Genomic DNA, 24,149 nt, shown 5'->3' with positions numbered 1-24,149 from the left:
GTGACGTGTCAAAGGCTTGTGTCTGACCTCGGGAGCATCAGCTGACACTTCCTGTACGTGTTTCACAGTAAAAGTCTACCGCTGGCTTCACATTAAGACACTTTTATTTTGTATTTTTATGAAACACACGCAGGAAGTGTGACGTTAGTAAGAGTGGCAGCTTCACACATGATCAGGAACTGATGAACGATGATGCGACAATCATCATCATCATCATCATCATCTTGTGGATCAAACTTCAGTTCATATAAATAAAATCACAGTAATTGCTGTAAAATCCATAAATCAGTAACTGTGGTGATTTTAATTGTAAACTTTTGTAGTATTAATTCATATTTCTATTTTAATGTTACTCTTGGTATGCTTTTGTTTCTTCTGATGTTGAGTCCCTGTAAAATGTGACTCGGTGTAATGTAATAAAAACTGACCTGGGAACGTCTGTTTGATTTTATTTGGGAAGTTTTACTGTGTTGTCTTTGGTTAAATCACAGGTGTTCACTGCCCTCTAGTGATCAGAGTCAGGAACTACATGCTGCATTTCTCACTGGGAATAATGCAGACACTAATACTAATTATTATTATTAAAGTTTATTTGTAAATTCAGATATAAAGAACAGAGAAAAGTAAAACATGCTAAAACCAGTTTCCATGTGCAGGTGAGGTGGAGACCCAGAGAGAGCTTTTCTTGGTACCTCACCCAAAAGGGACAAATAAAATATGCATAGATTTAAAAATCCGACATGATGCAAAGTAAAAGGTCAGTAACAATAAATGTCTTCCGGACAAGCATCGTGACTGAGGAGAAATAAACACCAAATGAGTCAGTGCTCTGCAGAGACACAGCACAGTGATGCTTTATACGACACCAGACCTTTTTGTCACGAACCCACTTTTACATAATTAAAGCTTTCTGCTCAGTCAGTGTTCATTTACTTCTCTTTGGAAATAAAAGTAGATATTTAAATATATTTGAATATGTATAAGAAATAGTCTGTACATCACGTATCAAGAAGAGAGGAAAGGTTGCAGCACATCACTTGGAGCAGGTTGCTATTCCAATAAAACTTTTTTGCACCATAAAAAATGTTATGAAGGTACTTAGGGTCAGCGCTCACCCAGATAATATAACAGTCAGTGAGAAGAGGAGATATATATATATATATATATATATATATATATATATATATATATATTTATATATAAACTGTTAAAAAAAACAAGATTTCTGATGATTCATAGAGATTTTGTGACCGATGCGATCTTTCCAAGTGCGTTTCTCTTTCATCAAAATTCCAAGAAATCTTGTTGATGTAACTTTAGAAATTTCTTCACCATCAATATATCATGTTAAATATGCAAGAAGGCCACTGTTAACTTCATTCATAAGTACTGACATCTTTATATCTGAAATAATAAATTAGTATCATCAGCAAATAATATTGGTATTATAGTGTTTGACACTGCTGCAAGATCGTTTGTATAGATGAGAAACAACATGGGTCCTAAAACGAATCCTTGTGGTTCCCCACAATGTATCGCAGCTCTCTCAGACTCTGCATTAACATGAAAATACTGCTGTATATAAGAAACTTAATTACTGGGCCATTTCACAACAGAGCCCTGTCATCTGTACCTGTGCAGTTTGGCAGTCATGGCCGAGAGCATCAAAAGCTTTGGAGAGATCCAAGAAAATACCACATGTAAACTCTTTATTTTCAGAGGCAGTGTGGACCCGATCTACCAGCTGTGACAGGGTCATCAATCAATCAATCAATCAATCAATCAATCAATTTTATTTATAAAGCCCAATATCACAAATCACAATTTGCCTCACAGGGCTTTACAGCATACGACATCCCTCTGTCCTTAAGACCCTCACAGCTGATCAGGAAAAACTCCCCAAAAAACCCTTTAACGGGGGAAAAAAAACGGTAGAAACCTCAGGAAGAGCAACTGAGGAGGGATCCCTCTTCCAGGACGGACAGACGTGCAATAGATGTCGTACAGAACAGATCAACATGATAAATTAACAGTAATCCATATGACACAATGAGACAGAGAGAGAGAGAGAGAGAGAGAGAGAGAGAGAGAGAGAGAGAGAGAGAGAGAGAGAGCTATGCAGGTAATGACAGTATCTTACAACAACATTAATGAAAGTAATAATATTATAGTTATAGTTCTGGTTACTGCGGTACAATATGTTGAAAGTATGTATTAATATCTGGCAGTATACATGTGTGACAATAATCATATGTGTATAATAACAGAAGAAGTATGACTAATGACTAATGATGGCAGCAGCAGCAGGAGGAGGCATCTGGCAGGACCACGGCAGCAGCACAACCACACACGTCACGCTGTCCAGGCACCGCTGTGATATGAGTTAATCTGAGAGACAGTGGAGCACAAAGGCTCCGGAGAAGAAGCCGAGTTAGTGACATCCAGAATGGCCGGGTTAGCTAGATGCAGTAATAGGATACGAGAGAGAGAGAGAGAGAGAGAGAGAGAAGGAGAGAAGGGGCCCGGTGTATTAAGAAGGGTCCTCCGGCAGACTAGGCCTAAGTCAGCCTAACTAAGGGCTGGTACAGGACAAGCCTGAGCCAGCCCTAACTATAAGCTTTATCAAAGAGGAAAGTCTTAAGTCTAGTCTTAAATGTGGAGACGGTGTCTGCCTCCCGGACCGTAACAGGAAGATGATTCCACAGGAGAGGAGCCTGATAGCTAAAGGCTCTGGCTCCTGATCTACTTTTGGAGACTTTAGGGACCACGAGTAACCCTGCGTTCTCAGAGCGCAGTGTTCTGGTGGGATAATATGGCACTATGAGCTCTCTAAGATATGATGGAGCTTGACCATTTAGAGCTTTATAAGTTAACAGTAGGATTTTAAATTCAATTCTGGATTTTACAGGGAGCCAGTGCAGAGAAGCTAAAACAGGAGAAATATGATCTCGTTTCTTAGTTCCTGTTAGTACACGTGCTGCTGCATTCTGAATTAGCTGGAGAGATGCATGCAGAGTGATTTTTGTGGAATCCATACTGCTGTCCATAAAGTATTTTATACATGTTAAAATGTTGACGACAGCATCCATAAACTAATTTTCTAAAAGTTTGGAAAATTTGTGAAATGTTTTGGATCATCTGCTTTAAAAAGAGGAATGACTTTATTTATGACTATATAAATATATATATATATATATATATATATATATATATATATATATATATATGTAGTAAAGGTTTCAGAACTGAGCTTTTCACCTCTTTTACCAGAGCTGCACTAATTCAGTCATGTCCTGGAGAATCACTCTTTGATTCCCTTATAACCTCGTTTATCTATTTGATGTAGGAGGTTCAAAAAACACACGGAAAGCAACCTCTTACATAATCAGCTGGACTAGTGTTTGTACTGAAAATTTTCTTAGAAATGGAAACTCCAACATTCACAAAAAACTAGTGAATCCGCAGGCCGTATCAGAAGGCTTCATGATGGAAGTTTTCCCATCAAAAAACTGGGAGGAAATCTTGTGGCAGTTTTCTTCTTTTGTCGTGGCTGATTTATAATTTTCCACGTAGCTTCGGTTTCATTTGCAGCGTTTCTGAACTGACAAACTGTTTTTGTTGTTGTTTTGTTTTTTTTCTGCTCTAAGAAGATGATTACATTTATTTCTAAGATGGGATAGGCCTAAATTTTTGGAATTTTTGCAGGCGGAAGAATGAACACAAGTTCATGTTTGTTTTGATCAAATATCACTCTAAGGTTTCCTGTGGTTGAGCCAGAGGCCAGAGCAATGCCATCAGAGGAAACTATCTCTTCATACTGTACTGTATACTTCTAACATATATACTATCAAATGCCTATCCCTCACTCTTATCTAAGACAAGGCTGAAGAATCTTAATAAAGTCTGTATTATCTTCATTAGGTGCATACACATTCACTAGTGAGACCTCAGTACCATCGTTGCCCCGTTCACTCGTATAAACCTTCCCTCACTGTCTTTAAACTTTGATGTGGAGTTCACTCCTCTCCTTTTAAATCCCACCACACCTCTTGTGGAGCATGAGAGGAATAAAACACTTTGTCTGCCCATCTTTAGCTTTATATGTTCAGCATTTGACATGTGAGTTTCTTGTGTATGAGCTACATCACAGTGTAGTTGTTTGAGCTGACCCAATATTTTTTACCTCTTTACTGGACTATGTAAAGTCAAAAAAAAAAAACAAAAAAACCCAAAAAAAAGCGAGGGGCTTCGACTTGCCTTATCCATTTCGTCCTGCCAAGTTTTGCTGCAGTTGTTCTTGTTTCTGGACTTCCTGCTCATTCTCACACAATTCTACCATGTTTTACATTTTTGGAGTAAAAGTTTAACGGCAGGAGATGGATTTCTATCAGAGGTGGTCGGAGCAGATCTAATATGGAGCCAATTACAACTCTGATAGTTTCAAACTGTGAAACCTGTTCATGTTGTCTGTGCTGGTAGTCAGAGTAGTTCTTCACATCATGCATTGCAAGAGACTGTGCATCGTGTGTTTTTGCAGTAAGGAAATTGTCGATATTGTAAATAAGGGCATAAGTAAAACTTCAAAAGATTGGAAAGATATTGATATGTTTCTAGTAAAGAAAATAATAAATGGAATTGTGGATCCACTAACATATTTATGTAATTTATCATTCAAAACAGGAACATTTCCAGGTAACATGAAAGTTGATAAAGTCATTCCATTGTTTAAAGATGGTGACAAACACCTTTTCACCAACTATAGAACTGTATCCTTGCTTTCTCAGTTCTCAAAAATAATTGAAAAACTTTTTGTTACAAGACTGGATAACTTCATTGAATAAAACAATATACTAATGGACAGTCAGTATGGTTTCAGATCAGGCAGATCAACTTCTATGGTATTAATTGAGTTGGTAGAGGAGATAACAAACTGTATAGATGACAAGAAATATGCTATGGGAATATTTGTGGACCTAAAAAAAGCATTCGACACAGTTGATCATGAGATACTACTTAAAAAACTGGAGATGTATGGCATCAGAGGGGTTGCATTGGATTGGATTAAGAGTTACATTGAAAACAGGCTTCAGTTTGTGCAGCTGGGTAACAATAAGTCAAAGAGTCTGAATATTACACGTGGTGTACCACAGGGGTCAGTCTTGGGCCCTGAGCTATTTATTTTGTACATCAATGACATTTATAGAGTCTCAAACATACTTAAGTTTGTTGTCTTTGCGGATGACACAAGTATTTTTTGTTCTGGGGAAGACTTGCAGCAGCTCTTGAAAGTGGTCACAAAAGAAATGCATGAATTAAAATGTTGGTTTGACACAAATAAGTTATCATTGAACTTGAACAAAACTAAATTTATGTTATTTGGGCAGCGTAAAATGAACGATGATGTTCAAGTGGAAATTAATAATATTGCAATAGAAAGAGTATCTGAAAACAAATTTTTGGGTGTTTTAATAGACCACAAGTTCTGCTGGCAGGCCCACATTAAGTACTTGTGTTCTAAGATGGCAAAGAGCATTGGAGTGCTGAGTAAATGTAGATACATCTTAAATCAAACAACACTACACTCTCTGTACTGCGCACTGATATTACCATATCTGATCTACTGTGTTGAAATCTGGGCTAATACTTACAAGAGCACTTTACAAAGGATATGCACATTGCAAAAAAGAGCAGTGAGGATAATAATTCATGCTGGGTATTTCGATCATACCAATCCTCTATTTTACAAATCGCAGATATTGAAATTTATGGACTTGGTGAAGGTTAGAACAGCAATAATGGTATTTAAAGCAAGAAACAATGCACTGCCTGAAAACATTCAAAAAAATGTTTCAAAATAGAGAAGGAAAATATCATCTAAGAGGAAAACTAAACTTTAAACAACTTAGTGTACGCACTACTCTTAAAAGCATGTGCATATCAGTCTGTGGGGTAACTTTGTGGAATGTTCTTGACGAGGGAATCAAACTAAGCACTAGCACTATACAGTTTAAAAACAGATACAAGAAAACAATTCCTGCCAAATATAAGAAAATGACCGCTTAACGACTATTTATTTTTTGTATGTATTTCTTTTATTAAATTTCTGTTCCTTATATGAAGCATCATGTATAAATTGAGTTTAAGATATTGCAGGAGGATAATTAAATTATGCCTTGATTTGTTTTATTTTTTTCTTACTACTTTATTTATTTTTGTTGTTGTAATTATATATTATTTTCTCAGGGATAAAGGACTTTATATCTTTTTGATTTTTCTTTTTGTTTGTTTGTTTGTTATTTGTATTACATATAATAACGTGAAGAAGGGGTAGGACTAAATAAGCTCTTTGCTTCCTCCTGTTCCCTCTCGAACACATTATTTTGTGGTTGTTTTTTTTCTGGATAAGACTGTTTATTTGTCGTTGTGCTTTTTATGACAGTTTGTTACTTTTATTTTTGTGGTTATTTGTCAATACACAAAACTAAACTAAACTAAACTAAACTAAACTAAACTAAACTAAACTAAGCACCTGAAGACATTTTAAGGAGCAAATGTGGGACTGTGATCAAATGATCCAATGAAAATGTTCCTGAGTCCTGACCCTCTGTCCTGCCCAAAGTACCGTAACACCACCAATAGACGAGCATCAAAATGCAGATGGCGGTTCATCTGACCGCATTCTAAGATATCAGCAAACATCCAGAAACAAGCACAGCGATAACGTGAAGGCAGCCATTCACCAACTGAAGCAACAGCACACCAATCACACTTCATATCTGATCATTCACATGAAGGAACAGTTTGTGGTTCTTATCAGATCTGTTATCTGCTGATAGTGACAGAGTCCAGTCTTCTCTGGTGAAGGCAAAGAAAGCAAACACAACATTTTCCCAACTAAGAGCAAACCACTTCAAATCAGCTCATTCACAGAGTTTGATAGTTTATTAAAGAGGCTTTATTTTCTTTGAACATAGTAGATGACACTGATCCATTTATTACAGTCATCTGCATCATTTCATCTCTCTGTGTATGGAAGCTTCCAGCAAACATGATTCAACAATGGTGACATCAACGCTGAATATCTGCCACATATTTGAACACAGAGCTGCACAGGTGAGTGGAAAGTTCTCCTTCTGATGGCGCTCAGCTTTGGTTCTGCTTGTTAAATGGTTGTGAGCAGACGGTCGCTGCAACACGTTCTCATCCCAAGTTGTCACATATCTCCGCTTTGTCACTGGCCTTTCACGTCTATATATTACAGCTAGATAACCTGCTGATGATGTTCGCCGCACGCTGCAACCAACACCACGACGTCAACAAAAGCAAGTGGTTAGATTTAGAAAAACATCATGCTTTGACTCTACATTCACACGGGAAGCGAACACCAGGGTCTCAGCTGAAAGTCCAGGATTTGTTGGACCCATCCCCCGCCCCTCCCATCCACCCTACAGGGTCTTTCACGCTCCTTATGTTACACCGTTACCGGCAGCGTTTTAACCCGATGCCGTCCAGTGGCCTATCATCACAGCACAACAGGTTCTGTCTGGCCACGTCACAAACTGACGCCCCCCACTGCATATTATACTGTCATACGTGACACCAAAATCACTGACAAAGCGGTGGTATTTGACGACTGCAGAATGAGAACAAGATGGTCACATGGTGTCGTCTTTTCCACGTCCAATAATGATCCTCCTGGACCAACTTCACAAACCCCTAAAGTACTTTGTTAAAGTAGTGCTGGTACTAAATGTCTCTGTGCAGGTATGTGTTTTTAATTCTGTCCTAAAATGTCCTCATATTGTCTTTAATTGGTTGTAAACAGACGTCCTGAACTAACGTCCTCTGCACGTAGAATAAACCTCTCATTTTTGTTGTATTCATTATGATCTCTGAAGGCTCCTGATACACGTGTTCATATCTTTATTCATATAATTTCATTAGTTATGGGGATATTTGGTATCAAATCCTTTCAGTTAAAAATTAGGCAACATTTTTATGAAATACACAAAATCCTTCATCACTAAACTGAGCAAAACCTTTAACAGCAAAATACTTTACAAAGAAAAAAAAAGCAAAATTCTGATAAAAGCAGCAAAATCATTCATTATTTCTATTTTGTTTTGTTTGTCTGTTCATGGTTTTCTTTTCTTTTTGTCTTTAATGATGGTACCACACATCACTAAGTAAATTTCTGCATCACATAAGCTTTTTTTGGTTTTTATTTAAATTCTTAATTACAATAATTACAATAGCAAATTCTTTCATCAAAAATTAGAAAAATTTTTATGATTTAAGCAAAATTCTTATAAAAATGAGTAAAATTCTTGCAAAAGAAGCAAAATCAAATTTTAAAGATTTTTTTTAATTTTTTTCTATTTAATGATGGTACCACACACCACTAAGTAAATTTCTACATTACACAATTAAGCTTTTTTTTTTTTAAATATAGTCTACTTTAAAAAAATAAAAATACAATAATTACAATAGCAAATTCTTTCATCAAAAATTCTGATAAAAATGAATAAAATTCTTATAAAAGCAACAAAATCATTCTTTTTTTTTTTTTTTTACTATGTTTTGTTTGTCTGTTCGTGGTTTTCTTTTTTTTTTTTGTCTTTAATGATGGTACCACACACCACTAAGTAAATTTCTACATTACATAATTAAGCTTTTTTTGGTTTTTATTTAAATTCTTAATTACAATAATTAGCAAATTCTTTCATCAAAAATTGGAAACATTTTTATGATTTAAGCAAAATTCTTATAAAAATGAATAAAATTCTTGCAAAAGAAGCAAAATCAAATATTACTGATATTTTTTAGGCTATTTTTTTTCGATTTAATGATGGTACCACACACCACTAAGTAAATGTCTACATTACAAAATTAAGCTTTTTTTTTTTTTTAATAATTTCTTTTTTTTTTTTTTACATTTTTAATTACAATAATTACAGTAGCAAATTATTTCTTCAAAAATTAGAAACATTTTTATGATTTAAGCAAAAATTCTTACAAAAATGAAAAAAATCTTGCAAAAGAAGCAAAATCATCAAATATTACTGATATTTTTTAAAAAATTTTTTTATTTTTTCTATTTAATGATGGTACCGCACACCACTAAGTAAATTTCTACATTACATAATTAAGATTTTTTTGTTGTAAATATTAAATTTTTTTTTAAAATTTTTAATTACAATAATTATAATAGCAAATTCTTTCATCAAAAATTAGAAACAAAATCATCAAATATTACTGATATTATTTTGTTAATTATTATTTTTTGCCTTTAATGACGGCACAGCTGAAGACAGACGGGAAATGTGGGAGGTTGGAATCAAACCTGTGTCGCTGCAGAGGGCTCAGTCTATATGGGGCGAACACTCTACCAGGTGAGCTACAGGTCGTCACATGACTGACTGAAAGCTGGCTACACAGCAAGGTTTTAACTACTATTGTCGATGTGCCCGGGTATACGTGTTTTAGAAAAGACAGGAACAGTGGTAGAGGAGGCGGAGTGATTATTTACATTAGGGATTCATTTAAGTGCACTCAAATTGAGTTTGAATATGATGTTTCTATTGAACGTCGAGGATTAAATGCTAATTTTTATCCCCAGAGATGCATTTCCGCATTTTGGTTTTATACAACCCTCCCGCATGTGACATAGGTTTTTATGATAAGTTGGAAAAATTGCATGAAGCCATTTCCCATAAGACAGAAGTGATGATATTCGGCGACTTCAATAAATTGGGCAGATAAGAAAACTAAGAAGAAACTCAAGGATTCAATGTCTAAATTTGATTTCAGTCAGAAAATTAAAGGGCAAATTCGAATCACCCGATCCACCCAGACCCAAATTGATCTGATGTTTTCTAACCGAGAAGAACGTATAGTGAAGACGTACAATCTCATAACAGGATTGTCGGATCACAATATGATTCTGGCAGCGAGGAAATTAACTAAGAAACGTTTGGCCAATTATAGTTTGCCAAAATCAGATAAACTTATTTTACCAAAACAGGATCTATCAAGTCTAGGAAATGAACTTAATGGGATGACATGGAATAATGTTCTGCAAAGCAACGATCCGAATGGATGTTGTAATGAATTGATGACTGTTATTGAAAAAATTATTTGCAAGTTCCTTAAAAAATCCAAAAACTCAAATAGGAAGGAATCCCTTCCATGGGTAAATGTGTCGATTAGACAATTAATGAAACAAAGAGATTTCGCACTGAAGGCCTTCTTAAAGAGCCGAACAAATACTGCCATGGCCCTATACAAAGTGCTTCGAAACCGAGTAACCAAAGAACTGTGGACCGCAAAAGCCAAATATTACACTATTTTGATAACAGATGCAAAAGGAAACAATTTGTTAATCTGGAAACAAATAAAAATCTCATAAACTCACAGGAGAATATTAAAAAAACAGTACATGAGATCAAAGTTGGAAACCAAATTATCTCGGATAGTAGACAAATTGCACAAGCATTTAATGATTATTTTATCGGGTCAGTGGAGGAACTTGCCAATAACTTTGAACAAACTAGCTTGTGTATTGACACCACTACAAACAGAAAGAAAGGCTGTATGTTTGAACTGCAGGCAACCACTAAAACACAGGTCACTGAAATAATTAATACATTCAAAAATACACATTCAAAAGACCTTTTTAATCTGGACATAGCATTTTTGAAAGGACACAGTGATGCACTGGCTGAACCGTTAACTCACTTGATCAACACCTCCATGGCTAGTGGAAAGTTCCCAGAAATGTGGAAACAAGCAAGAGTAGTGCCTATTTTTAAATCTGGAGCAGCTGATCAAGTGAGTAATTATGGCCAATCAGCATCCTTCCTGCTTTTCGTAAGGTGCTGGAAAAGGCTGTGGCAAAGCAACTGATGAACTACTTGGAAACTCATAATTATCTGCACCCATTACAATTTGGTTTTAGACCAAAATTTTGGGTAGGTATAAAATATGCATGATGTGTATCTGTATGTAAATATGTGTATTTGTTGTTGTGTATGTGTATGTTGTTTTGTATGTTTTCTTTTTTAATGGCCCTTCAAGGGACGGGCATTGGAAATTAGCAGTAGCTATAAATGCTGTGATACATTGCATTGGTTAATTGCGGTGCAATTCTCTATGTATATGTATCTGTCCCTATCAAATAAACATGAAAATGAAAAACATCCAGCACATCAATAAGTAAATTCCTTCGTTACACAATTAAACAACAATGTTATGAAATAAACAAAATCAGTCATCACAAGATTAAAGGGGAACCACACCGATTTTCAGAATTCATACATGTCACTCCTGTGGTCTATGGCAGGTATAAAGAAACATTAGTAAACATGTACAACTTTCTGCTAAATCCAAAATCAATCTTGTGATGTCACAGGGTATAAAGTCTGGAGCTGCTCCGGTGACAACGACATGTTCTCTAATATTGATTAAACTTTCTGAGGTGTTTATTTTATTTAATATAAAACATTATCTGACCAGCGTTGTTCCTGATGGACCTGTGTTGGTGTATCTCTGGTTCTGAACGGCGCCGGCTGCTCCGACTCCAGTATACCTGCTTTCAAGTCTAGTTTTCAGATGAAACTTTATATTTGTGTTTTTAAAGATTGACGTCTTCAGTAGGAACCAATGGGCTCAGAGCTGACAGGAAGTCAGACAGTATGAAGAGACTAACACCTTGTTGATTTGGTCTTTTCATGTTGACAGTAAGAAAAATATAGTATATAACGTAATATCATAACTCCATCCTTCTGGTTTAAAGGGAACATGCGTATAAAAACCCATGTGGATGTGAGGTGAGCTCCTTGGAGGTGCTACTCTGCTCCTGAGCTCCTTCCTCTTCAGTCGGCCCTCCTTCAGCTGCAGCAACACCCAGGTTATAATAATCCAGCTCAATGTTCTCCTGTCTGCCCACCTTCTGCCCCCTGCTGGCCTGGAGACACATGACAGCACACACATGTGACTTCCTGCATCACTCCTCTCTTCACTTCAGTAAACACAGACTGAGTGCTTCATGTCAGTCACAGGTCTAAACAACAGACACGTGTCAGTACCTTACAGTAGAAGTAAAGGACCATATTCTCCAACAGCAGAATCAGCGGCAGGACGACGGCTCTGATGATGAAAGGTGTTGGATCTGAACAAACACATAGAAAGTCATTACATCTTTCGCTGTTCACATGATAAAGTCCTGTGAGAATAATCTGTAGAAATAAACCTGAGGTGACTTTAGTGAGACTTTTCTATGTGGGCTGACATGTGGGTGTTTCCCTACCAGACAGTAGGCCGATACAGTGAAGCCTCTAGCTGTATCTGTGACATTAAACAGTCAGTACTCAGGTGTAAACTAGAACAAACCACAAACAGCTTCAGTGTCTGGTTCTCTTTTGACCCTCGCTCAGTGTCTCACTATGGGAATCACCCTCTGCTGTGACCAATCACAGAAGCTCCAGCACGTCTGTTGGGATCACTGGACTCCACAGATGATTTTTGTTCATTTGTGTAACTCTAAACTGAACAGGTAAAGACTCGTCCTGTAAGTTCAGCCCTCTTAGAAAAGGGCTGCTGTGGCCTCCTTTGATCATCAGCCATTTGAACTCTGTTACTCAGGATACGTCATGTTTCACACTTCAGTGTGAAGTTCCACCCATGGACCCAGTTTTCAGTTACCATTGGTCACCTTGACATGCCACCCTGTGATGTCACCAGGCCAACAAACCTTCCAGACCAGCCATGTGGTGTGATGTATACATCACTGACGAAAGGTTGAGAACCACTGATTTAGAAGACTTCAGTGTCAGTATACCCCCTAACCAGCACAAAGCATTTTTGGTTGAAAAAAAAGATGAAATACACAGCACTGTGCCATCAGTGTCTGATTTAATAAACTTTGTAACTAGACACTTTCAAATTTCAAACATTTGAAAATTCATCAACAAAACATTTAAAACTCAGTGTGCATATTATTGCTCATTTGTAGTGGTCTCTCTTGAACTATTTGGAAATAAAGATATAAAAATAACTAAAGACTTTTTAAATTTTTTTTTGAATGGATGCTAATTTTAAATATATCTTTTTTAAAATCTCACGTACACCTGGAGTGCCTTCACATACCCCCATGGGTACACGTACCCCCATTTGAGAACCACTGTCCTAAATGGTAGAAGACACCAGACAAGTTAGCGCCTATGACATGAGTAACACAATGACAGTTGTCATGGGAACTGCCCACTGGGTCGACATCCCATTGTTCCAACCATACTAAACTCATTGTTCTGAAGTCCGTTCCGAAATCATCATGATGCCCTGTGGTTAAGGTCTGGTTAGGTTCAGGCACAAAAACCACTTGGTTAGGGTCAGGAAAAGATCATGGTGTGGGTTAAAATGCAAAAGAAAGTGGCAAACACATAAGCTGTGAGCCTGCTCCGCCTCAAGCCTTTCCCAGCTGACCCAGAGCCGGTCGTGGTGCACCATCAAGGCAGAAATACGCCCGCCGAGAGCCGTTCAGCACCGCGGACCGTTGGACTAATGGCATGTCGGACCAATGACATGGACCCGTCGTCACAGTGTCATTCCAGAAACAACATGTGGTCAGCTGATCATTTTCAGTCAGTGTGGACCAATCATCTTCTCCAAACCTGCATGTAAACAGTCAGCTTACCTGAGACAGTGACGGAGAGCAGGCGGCTCTCAGAGGAGAAGTTATGAGAGAAAACATAGAGGTGATAAACACAGCTGTAGCTTCCTTGGTGGGCGGGCTCTGCTTCAGGAAACAGGAAGTAGGCAGAGTGATTGACAGCTGGTTGGGTGTAGTTGTGTGTTGAGTTGGAGGAGGTGAAGGTGAGCTGGAAGGAGCCTCCTGGGTACTGTGGCTGGATGGAGCAGCTGATGGTGAAGTTGGAGCCTCTGAGCACGTGAAACCCCTGCTGCTGGGCCTCGGAGACCCCGTCCATGGAGGAGGACACAGAGATGATTGGCTGAAGAAGCAGGTCTGTAAATACAGAGAGGTGATTGGCTGAAGCAGCAGGTCTGTAAATACAGAGAGATGATTGGCTGAAGCAGCAGGTCAGTAAATACTGGGTCAGCACCAATAGTACGTCGTGGTACACCTGCAATGTGCCAATTAGGTGGAGTCTGCACTCCTTTTGACAGTTATCGTAGCCAGTAGATACGCCACATCCACTGCTAAATTTAAGTGTTCACGTCACCACGACCACATGACTCATACAAACACAAACCAAAGCTGTGTAAATGGAGTGGAGTCTGTCAGCCAGCGGCAGCAACCACGTAACTGTCAACTGACAAAACAAACAGCACTGTTGGTCTACAGGTCAAAAGCCAGGGTGGCTTCCTGAGCTGACAAATAGTTGCCTGCATAGACAGTAATGTTGACAATTTGATCTTATGTAAGTCTTATTCATTTCCCTTCACTTGTTTGTGTTTGTATGAGTCATGTGGTCGTGGTGACGTAAACACCGCTCTCTCTGCTGGACTTCAGCAGTCAGTCCGGTGTATCTACTGGCTATGATAACTGTCTGATGGTGTGCAGACTCCACCCATCTGGTGCACTGCAGGCGCACACTGGACCCACTGGCTGAAGAGGGATGGATGGACGCTCACTTCTCTTTAGGAAGTCATTTACATTTAAGTCAAATAGAAACCACTGACTGTCACTGTGACAGAGGAAGGAACATACTGGAAACATTGCTGTCACTGATGATGTCACTGATGATGTCACTGATGGACTTACCTGAGCAGGTGAGATTCAGGATGGAGGAAGAGGAAGATGATCTTGCACACTCCCTGAGAGCAGATCCAGAGTGAACACAGTCAGACCTGATCCTCCACACAGGTCTGTCTGAGGACGCCTTTCTCTCTCGCCCAGAAACAGCAGAGCCACAGTCCAGATCTCTGCAGACAACACCTGCTGTCTTCAGGGTCCAGTCAGAGCCCTTCACTGGTCTCCATTCTCCCCGATATTTGACCTCCAGTGTTCCTGCACAGTGACTGTCTCCTCCCACCAACCTGACAGACTCTGAACAGAAACCAGAGAGTCATCAGTAAAAGAACAAAGTGAGTTTCATTAGAAGAGAAATGAACCAAATCAGAGCTGCAGCTCCTCTTCTACCTGAGCAGGTGAGTCCAACAGCTTTGCCAGGTGAGCAGGTGTTTCTATCTGAGCCTGAGCTTCTACAGTCCAGGAGAGCAGACTCATGGCCTCCACACTGGAACTCTTTGGTCCACATTGGAGCCTCCACTTCTCCATAGAGCGCCCCCTGGAGGACTGAAGGAGCCCCACAGCCAAGCTCCCTACAGACCACCTCTGCATCCTGCTGGTCAAAGTCAGCTTCACACACTGAGGACCACCTCTGGTTAGACTTCACCTCCAGTCTGCCTGAGCACAGACTGGTCCCATCCACCAGCCTGACAGAGTCTGGAGAGATAATAGAAGATAAAATAGAGAGAGATAAAAGACACCAGACACTAAATAAAAAGATGTCATCAAACAACAATTCACTGATTCAAACTGGACTCACAACAATTCCAACATCACTTCATCACCAACAGCTTCTGCAGAGGCAACACCACTGACACAAACCACATGTAGAACTGCAGTACACCATAATACTAGAACCAGCAATATTAATAATAATAATAATAATAAGAATTTGTTACATTTGTTCATGACATCTCCATTTTTGATCATTTTGGGCTTTTGTCTCATTTTTTTTTTTAATTTAAATTTTTATTAATTTTTAAGACAAAAAACAAAAAAAACAAACAAAAAAAAAAACCACACACACACACACACACATACACACACACACACACACACAAACACCAAAATTAACACAGACCTAACAAAGACAGCCTCATTCCCACAACATAAACAGCAGAGCTCACAGTATATGTTTCAAAAGTCCAACAGCTCAGCATCGTCTATTGAAAAGTTCATAAGTTGACCCATTCCAAGGGTCAGGCCCAAAAAAAAAAAAAAAAAAAAAGAACAAGCAAAAAAAAAAACAAAACAAAAAAAAGCCAAGCAAAACAGAATATACATCCGCAAGGCAAATAGATTCAAGACTCTACAATGTTTGACTATCCCATATTTATTTCTTTTACAAAAGACAAAAATTGATTCCACACCAGCAGATATGATTCTTTGTAATGATGCAATTTGGCTATCATTAGTTTAAATGATGCATTCTCTGTCATTATTTTAACCCAATCTCTATATTCAGGTCTAGCTTGGCCTTTCCAGTCACGAAGAATAACTCTTGCAGCTGAAATGAAGCCTGTCATGGCAAGAGCAAATGCAGGTTTTGAAATTTTAGGTAGACATGACCTGTCTCCCAAGAGGCACAGCTGGATTGATTCAGGTACGGGTACACAAAGCCATTCCTGAAGTGTTTTGATTACCTCTCTCCAGAAAGGCAGAACTAAAGGGCAGGCCCACATTGTATGGATAAAAGTGCCTTCATGCGTCTTAAATTTCCAGCATAAGTTATTTTCGAGTAGGCCCATTTTGTGGAGATGGACAGGTGTAAAATAATATCGATGAAGTATTTTATAGTGTATAAACTTTCCCTGAGCTTCTCTTGTTAACCAGCCTGTATTAGAGATGATCTTTTTCCAAGAATCCTTGTCAATATTCAAACTTAGATCCTTCTGCCAAATAAGCCTAAGGCTCTCAGTATCGCCATATATGGCATTAGCTGTCATCTTATAAAAAGTGGCAGCTGAATGATTATTTTTAGGTAATTTAAAATAAGCCTGAATTATATTGTCTTCACCAGGCATCTGTTTTACCAGACTCACTAAACTACTTCTTATTTGCAAGTATCTCCAAAAGTCAGCTTTGTCTTTTAGGTCAAACTGTGTGCGGAGTTCTTCAAAAGATTTAAATATTTTGTCCATAGCCAGAGATGATAGATTTCGTATACCCCTCGATAACCATGAGTGCCAGTAAATAGTTTTTTTCTCCACCGTTATTGCTGGGTTATTCCAAGGTGAAGAATATCCCTGTTTATACTGTGAGATCTTTAATAATTTGTGAAGCTTAGCCCTGACATTCTTTGAGTGTTGTAGGATTGGATTAGCTTCTTTGCTCCCAGCATTATTAAATATTAGGTTTTTTTGTGACAAGACCTCGATTGGACTAAAAGGGACAGTGAGTTCTTGCTCTATTCCTGTCCATCCTAAATAGTTACTCTCATTTGTCCAATGTCTCGCCAATTTAGCCAGCTCAAAGGCAATACTATACAACTCTACATTAGGTAGGGAAAGCCCACCATTACTTCTTGTTGTGAAAAGTTTTCCTATATTAATCCTTGGTTTCTTTCCCATCCATAAGTAATCTTTTATAATTTGATTGTATTGTTTGAAAAGTTCTCCAGGTATTGTCATTGAAATCTGAGAAAATATTTCCATTATTTCAAGAAGGGCTGGGGTAGAAGAAGCTGGGTCTGAAATCAGACAAAGAATGTCATCCGCATATAAGAAGAGCTTATGCTCTCTTCCACCGGCCTGTACACTTTTAATTCTCTGTTCTTTTCTTATAGCTATCGCTAAAGGTTCGATAAATAAAATAAAAAGAAGAGGAGAAAGGGGATCCCCCTGTTTTGTTCCTCTAGACAGTCTAAAAAATGGAGATATGAAGCTATTTGTGACAACGGCTGCACTAAGTTTTGCATAAATTACCTTAATCCAATTAAAAAAAAAACTTCCAAATCCAAACTTTTCTAACACACGTACTAAAAACCCCCCCTCGACCCGATCAAATGCCTTCTCAGCGTCTAGTGAGAAGGCAGAAACAGGTATACTGCTATTCTGATTTAACCATACCAAGTGAAGTAGCTGTCTTAGATTATCAGAAGAGGACCTCCCTTTAATAAAACCCACTTGGTCTGTATGGATAATTGTTGATAGGACATTTTCCAATCTCATAGACAAGACTTTGGTAAGCCCTTTATAGTCAACATTCACTAAGCTAATCAGTCTAAAGCTACCTGGATCTAATGAGTCCTTATCACTTTTAAGAATTAATGAAATGAGAGCCTCATTAAAAGTATACGGTAGTCTTGCCAGAGTGCATGCTTCAGTATAGACATTTGTTAGAATAGGTGATAGTAAATCTATGATTTCTATAATATTCAACTGGGAAACCATCCATTCCTGGAGATCTTCCCATTTTCATAGACTGAATAGCTGCCCTAACCTTTAGTTCGGTGATTGGTGCATCAATCTCCTGTGCCTGATCAGACGACAGCTGTGGGAATTCAATTTTAGAAAAAAAATCTTCTATTTTGCTCATATTTATCTCCGTGTCTGAAGAGTAGAGTTTTGAATAAAATCTCTGAAATCTCTGATTAATCTCACATGTTTTAGTGATTATTTCTCCCTGTTCATTTCTAATTCCTGGGATGACATGTGCTGCATCTTGTTGTTTTAACTGCCTGGCTAATAATTTACTGGCTTTTTTTCCATTCTCAAAAAAACTGGCCTTTGTTCTAAAGAGAGCATACTCTGCCTTTTTGTTATAAATTTCATTAATATCTAATTTTAATTTACAGATTTCTTTTAATAACATGTCACTGTAATTAAGGGACAGATCTTTTTCTTTTTTTTGAGTTGGGATTCTAACTTAATCATTTTAGCATTATTATCTCTTTTCTTTTTGCTTGAATATGCCATAATTTTACCTCTAATAAAGGCTTTAGATGCACCCCAAACAGTGCTGAGTTTCTCAGCACTGTCTGACTCCTCACCAACTACCAAATCAAGCATCACCATTGCATGATCAGTAAGCGCAATAGCCCCAATTTTACATGCAATGTATGCATCACTCATAGATTTGGAAATTAAAAAATAATCAATCCTTGAGGTTGATTTGTGTTTATGAGAGAAAAAAGTAAATTCTCTTTCTCTAGGATTAATCAATCTCCATATATGCACTAGGCCATGATCTTCCACCAATTGGTGTATTGCCTGTCAATCCTTTGGGGTTCTTTTACTGTAATTGATCTATCTAGTATGCCATCTTGAACCTGATTAAAATCCCCCCTAGGACTGTTTGTCCATTACCAATATCACCTAGCAGTTTATTGATTTTATAGAAGAAATTGGCATCTTCTGTATTTGGGGCATATATATTGCACAGATTTACCTTGCTTCCATTTATCTTAACTTCTGCACATATAAATCTCCCTTCCTCATCCTTATATTGGTTCAACAGTACACAATTTAGCCTCTTATGGATTAAAATTGCAACTCCACGTTTCTGACTAGAAAAACAACTGAAAAAAGACTGACCTATCCAATTTTGTTTAAGTTTAGTAGCTTCCATATCTGTCAAATGAGTTTCCTGCAGAAACACCACGTCTGCCTTCTGAGATTTAAGATAATATACGTTTCTTTCTTTTAACAGGGTTTGACAAACTATTCACGTTCCAAGTAATTATGTTTATATTATTAGACATCATTATTAATTGATTTATCAACTAACAGAAATTTGCTTTCCATAACAGAATAAATTGAGCATGCCCATCCAGAAATACATTAAGTCTTGTCCTGTCAGAAAAAACTAAAACACAGTACCTGTATGCTGCTGTAAAACTCAAGTCTGTGCAAAACGCCAAATCAAAACTTACACACACAGGCACACGCACACACACACACACACACACAAAAGAAAAAACGATAAACATTCCCCTCCCCGCTCCCCACCCCATGCCCATTACAGGCAATCCCTGTCATTACTGGTCCGTGTGGTGCTGCCAGTGACCATCCTCCCAAACCTCCCAAATCCCCACATCAGAAATCAAACTTTCTACTACCTCAATATGTTAAGGATTAAAACTAAAAAACAATTTTATATCATATTTAAATCAGAGAGACTCAAAAGAGCTATATATGCCTGCAGCCTGTTTCATAAGTTCATCTATTCGGTTCCCGTGGCTAAATAATTCAAAAATATTAAGCAAACAAGCAGACACACACACATACACAAAAAAAAAGTGGTGAAAAAAAAAGTCACAGCTCTGATTGTTCACGCGCATCCGCGCAGGGTTAGTAGTCCTCCGAATGGCATATCTAGATGATGTTCATCTTCTCTCATGCATAGCCATTAATGATGATGGATACAGTCAACATACCTGTTCAATGCATAATGTGCCCATGTTCCAAATTATACATTCTCGTGTGTGTAATAAACTCCATTGCTTTACAGGGGTCCTCAAAACTTTTCCTCTCTCCCCTCCACGTAAAACGAAGAGTAGCAGGGTGAGCCAGTGTAAATCTGATGTCCAGGTCATGAAGTTTCTTCCTGACTTCGGCAAACCTCTTCCTCTTCTCAAACACTTCTTTTGTCATGTCAGGAAAGAAGGAGATCTTACAGTCGTTCCAAATGATTCCCCTCTTGTCTCTGTATCGTTGCTTTGCAGCCGCGAGCACCCTCTCCCTCTCCAGAAAGTTGTGGAAACGCATGATGAACGGCCTCGGTGGTCGACCCTCGTCTGGCAAGGCCCCCCGGTGCGGTGCACCTGTTATAACTCCGTTTCCAAAAGTTTTACGCCCAGTGCATTTGATATGATTCCTCTCACAAGATCTCTTGCGTTACCAGTTTCAGAGCGCTCTTTTACACCAACAAGGCGAAGATTGAGACGCTTGTCTCTATTCTCAATGTCCTGCACCGCACTCTGAAGTTCCTCATATTGCTGGTTTCTCCTTTTCGTCTCTCTTTCAAGCCATGCGTTCTCCATTTCCAACTCCGTAATTCGCGCATCTGCTTGCTCAAGCTTGTCGTTGATATCAGCAACCTCCGTCTCCATTTTGGCCTGCGATGATTTCACCTGTGAGACATCCACTTGTAAATCATGCAGAATACTGCTGACTTGAGCCATTTCACGCATAGCTTTCTCCAGAGTAGCTTGCAGTTCGGTCAGGGCGGTCAATGCCACTAGCAGCGGGGATGGCGTGTCCTCTTCAGAAATGGTTTCCACTCGCATGCTTGCGGCGCTAGTGATGCTAGCACCGACTGTATTATGCCTCGCACTCCCCTTTCTCGTAGACGCCGCCATTTCTAGGCCTTCTTCTTCTTGTTGGGTGTCATTGCAGAGTTGGTACAGGCCTTCGTTCGAAGCTGATATGTAGTAGAAATAAAGGTTTTACTTGTACATAGACTAGGGAAAGTGAGCGATCTGTCGGGACGCTCGCTCTAGGCAGCCATCTTGGTCAGCGGTTCCACGTGACTCAAAAAATTGGGTTTTGTTTCATTTTAAATAAAGTCTTGTCTTTCACAGTATGAAACTCTTGTCACCAAATTCAGATGATAAATACAGTTTTGAAGCTTGTGTAACCCAAGTCCCATGTAGTAATGTGTTCAGAAAAAGGAATGAAAAAAATCAGACCTCTATGGCAGCTGCAGGCCTGTAAAAAACTCTGACCAATCCCTGCCATTCGCTGCGAATGGAAAGAACCAATCAGATGCCTTCATGTCTCATATTGCCTGAGCCCCCCTCCGTCCCTCCCTCCCTCCTCCCTGCATGCACTCATCACGTGTCACCGTTGCCGGAAATAATCAGCACACTCCTCAGCAGAAATACCGAGTTAGCAGGACTTTGCTGAACAATGGCAGAGAAAATGTAGCCAGAAGTATGACTTCCAGTGTTACTTGTAATGGCTCGCCTCGCTAAACAGGCTGAGAAAAGAAAGTCGGAGGCAGAAAAGGCTGCGACGAAAAAGGCTTTGGATAAAGTGAGAGGACAAACCAGACATCAACAGCAGTCCAGCTTTTGAACGGTGGAGACAACTGAGGGAGCTGAAGGGTCTGGAAAGTGATGCAGAGGTTGCTGTCTTTCTGTTGGACAGGTAATTATTTGTTTGCTTAGGGGGAATTTGTTATTTTACTCGGCTCTCCTCTGCCCTGCTGACTGCAGGATGTGCGTTCAGGCATGTCTGGGCTCGTGACTTTGGATGGAGCACTGACGGGAGGGGGAGCAGGGGGTGGAGCTTAGAGGAGGTGCCACTTTCAAATCTTGCTAGCTCTCCAACATTACCAACTATAGCTTTAAGCAATCCAGGATAAGTGGAAAAGCGAGGCTGGACAAAGTCTCATCAGTCCATCCTGGCTTCATTGGTTGTTCCAACGCCAAGCCAGGCTGAGGAGGAGCGGCTATGTCAAGCCAGGTGTAACTTATTCAGGTAAGTGCGCGTCCACGGCTTTTTTAAATAGACCATGTGGGTCGATCACAGTTTCACTGATGCACCAATGGAGAGGGCACGTGCGGCTTACTTCTCGCCCAGTGAGCAGCGTGTCATCATGGAGACTTATGAGGAGGTTAAACACATCATAACTAATAAAGGAAACACAGCAGCAAATATTAAGCAGAGAGAAAATGCGTGGCAGACAATTGCGGACCGACTGAATGTGTAAGTAATCTAAAAATATACACTTGCTGCACAAATGAATCTGTCATAATTACAATTAAAGTTCCTTTCACAAATTAACAGTTGTACACTTCACCTTAAAGGTGAGCAGTGGGGGTTAATATTACTCGGGAAATGTACCATGATGATTCTTGATTCATTGTGCAAATCTCTTACAGGCTACATATAATCTCTCTCATTTAATGCTCATACAGCACAAATACAACTGGACAAAACCTGTCAGTCTTGTGGAAATAATTTAGTCCATAATGTATAAGAAGTCAGTGATGTGGTGCTCATAGAAAATATATTTGTAGCATGACACATATGCTGACCAGCCTGACAGCCTGCCTGGAAATATAGTGAGTATTGCCTGAAGGACATCCATGGTGTCCACAATTGCTGTGCTAACAGATATGTGTTGTACAGAATTCACAAACTGTCAGACAGCTATATGCAAGTCATCTACAGAAGCAGATAGCCCTGGCAGATGTGAAGCTCCAGTGTGAAAAGAGAAGCTGCAGGACATGGAGCTTGACAGACAAATAAATAAAAAGACCTCAAGGAAACTGGAAATTAAGAAATTAGAGAAAGAAGGAAGTGATTTTAATAAAATCCTGCTATAAGCAGCTATTTTAAGAACGAGAAACAAAAAGCGTCTCTAAAACCATCTGTGTGACATCATTGCACTTTATAAACTGTGAATATGATATTTATGCATTTATCCAGTTCATATTTTAACCAGTTTTAGTATTATGAACTGTTGTTTTTCATGCAACTATTTCTACGCTGTGTAACTGATTTTATGCGCTGTAGTCGGAATGATTTTAGACAGGGCTACACCTGTAAAGGACGACAAGCTGCCAACACTGAACAGCTGCACACTAGTCCTACTCAGCACCACTCTGCCTCTATGTCCCCATGAAATTATGAATGAAAGGCTTAAAGTTCTAGTAAGAAAACAAACTTGTGTCAGTGTGAACATGCTACACATCGTTAGCTCAGTCAATTGGCCCAGGGGACTCCTGAAGCAGCACACATGTATGTTTCATATATACAGATATATATCTTGGTGCATTCAGCAGCTGATTTACTGAAGCAGCAGCTCATCAGACTCCATCATGGCTGCTGGAGACAGTCTGCTGCCATTCTAGCTGGAACATGTGTGAGTCAACCTGGGGACATTACTGTCATAGATGATGTCACTGATGATGTCACTGATAGGCTTACCTGAGCAGGTGAGATCCAGGATGGAGGAAGAGGAAGATGATGTTGCACACTCCCTCAGAGCAGATCCAGAGTGAACACAGTTAGAGTCGATCCACCACACAGGTCTGTCTGAGGACTCCTCTCTCTCTCCTACAGAAACAGCAGAGCCACAGTCCAGATCTCTGCAGACAACACCTGCTGCCTTCAGGGTCCAGCCAGAGTAATAGCCCTCCACTGGTCTCCATTCTCCCTGATGTTTGACCTCCAGTGTTCCTGCACAGCCACTGTCTCCTCCCACCAACCTGACAGACTCTGAACAGAAACCAGAGAGTCATCAGTAAAAGAACAAAGTCAATCAATCAATCAATAATCAATCAATCAATCAATCAATCAATTTTATTTATAAAGCCCAATATCACAAATCACAATTTGCCTCACAGGGCTTTACAGCATACGACATCCCTCTGTCCTTATGACCCTCA

At 39.0% G+C, this 24,149-nt stretch overlaps 1 protein-coding gene across 1 annotated transcript in view; it reads right to left on the bottom strand.

The window, feature by feature from the left end:
* Window positions 1–9,116: 9,116 nt before the first annotated feature.
* Window positions 9,117–24,149, bottom strand: part of LOC125905626 (scavenger receptor cysteine-rich type 1 protein M130-like) — a 57,817-nt gene continuing 42,784 nt past the window's right edge. Inside the window, exons 13-18 of the mRNA XM_049603735.1 lie at window positions 23,689–23,979; window positions 15,161–15,466; window positions 14,783–15,067; window positions 13,694–14,023; window positions 12,087–12,169; window positions 9,117–11,965 (exon numbers count right to left, since the gene is read on the bottom strand). Coding sequence (XP_049459692.1) covers window positions 11,789–11,965; window positions 12,087–12,169; window positions 13,694–14,023; window positions 14,783–15,067; window positions 15,161–15,466; window positions 23,689–23,979 — 1,472 coding nt within the window. The 3' untranslated portion in view covers window positions 9,117–11,788. The remainder of the gene's footprint in view (window positions 11,966–12,086; window positions 12,170–13,693; window positions 14,024–14,782; window positions 15,068–15,160; window positions 15,467–23,688; window positions 23,980–24,149) is intronic.

This window comes from Epinephelus fuscoguttatus, linkage group LG18, assembly GCF_011397635.1.
Source record: "Epinephelus fuscoguttatus linkage group LG18, E.fuscoguttatus.final_Chr_v1".
NCBI lineage: Eukaryota > Metazoa > Chordata > Actinopteri > Perciformes > Serranidae > Epinephelus > Epinephelus fuscoguttatus.
The sequence above is the reverse complement of the archived record's forward strand: the minus strand, read 5'-3'. Positions and strand labels throughout refer to the sequence as shown.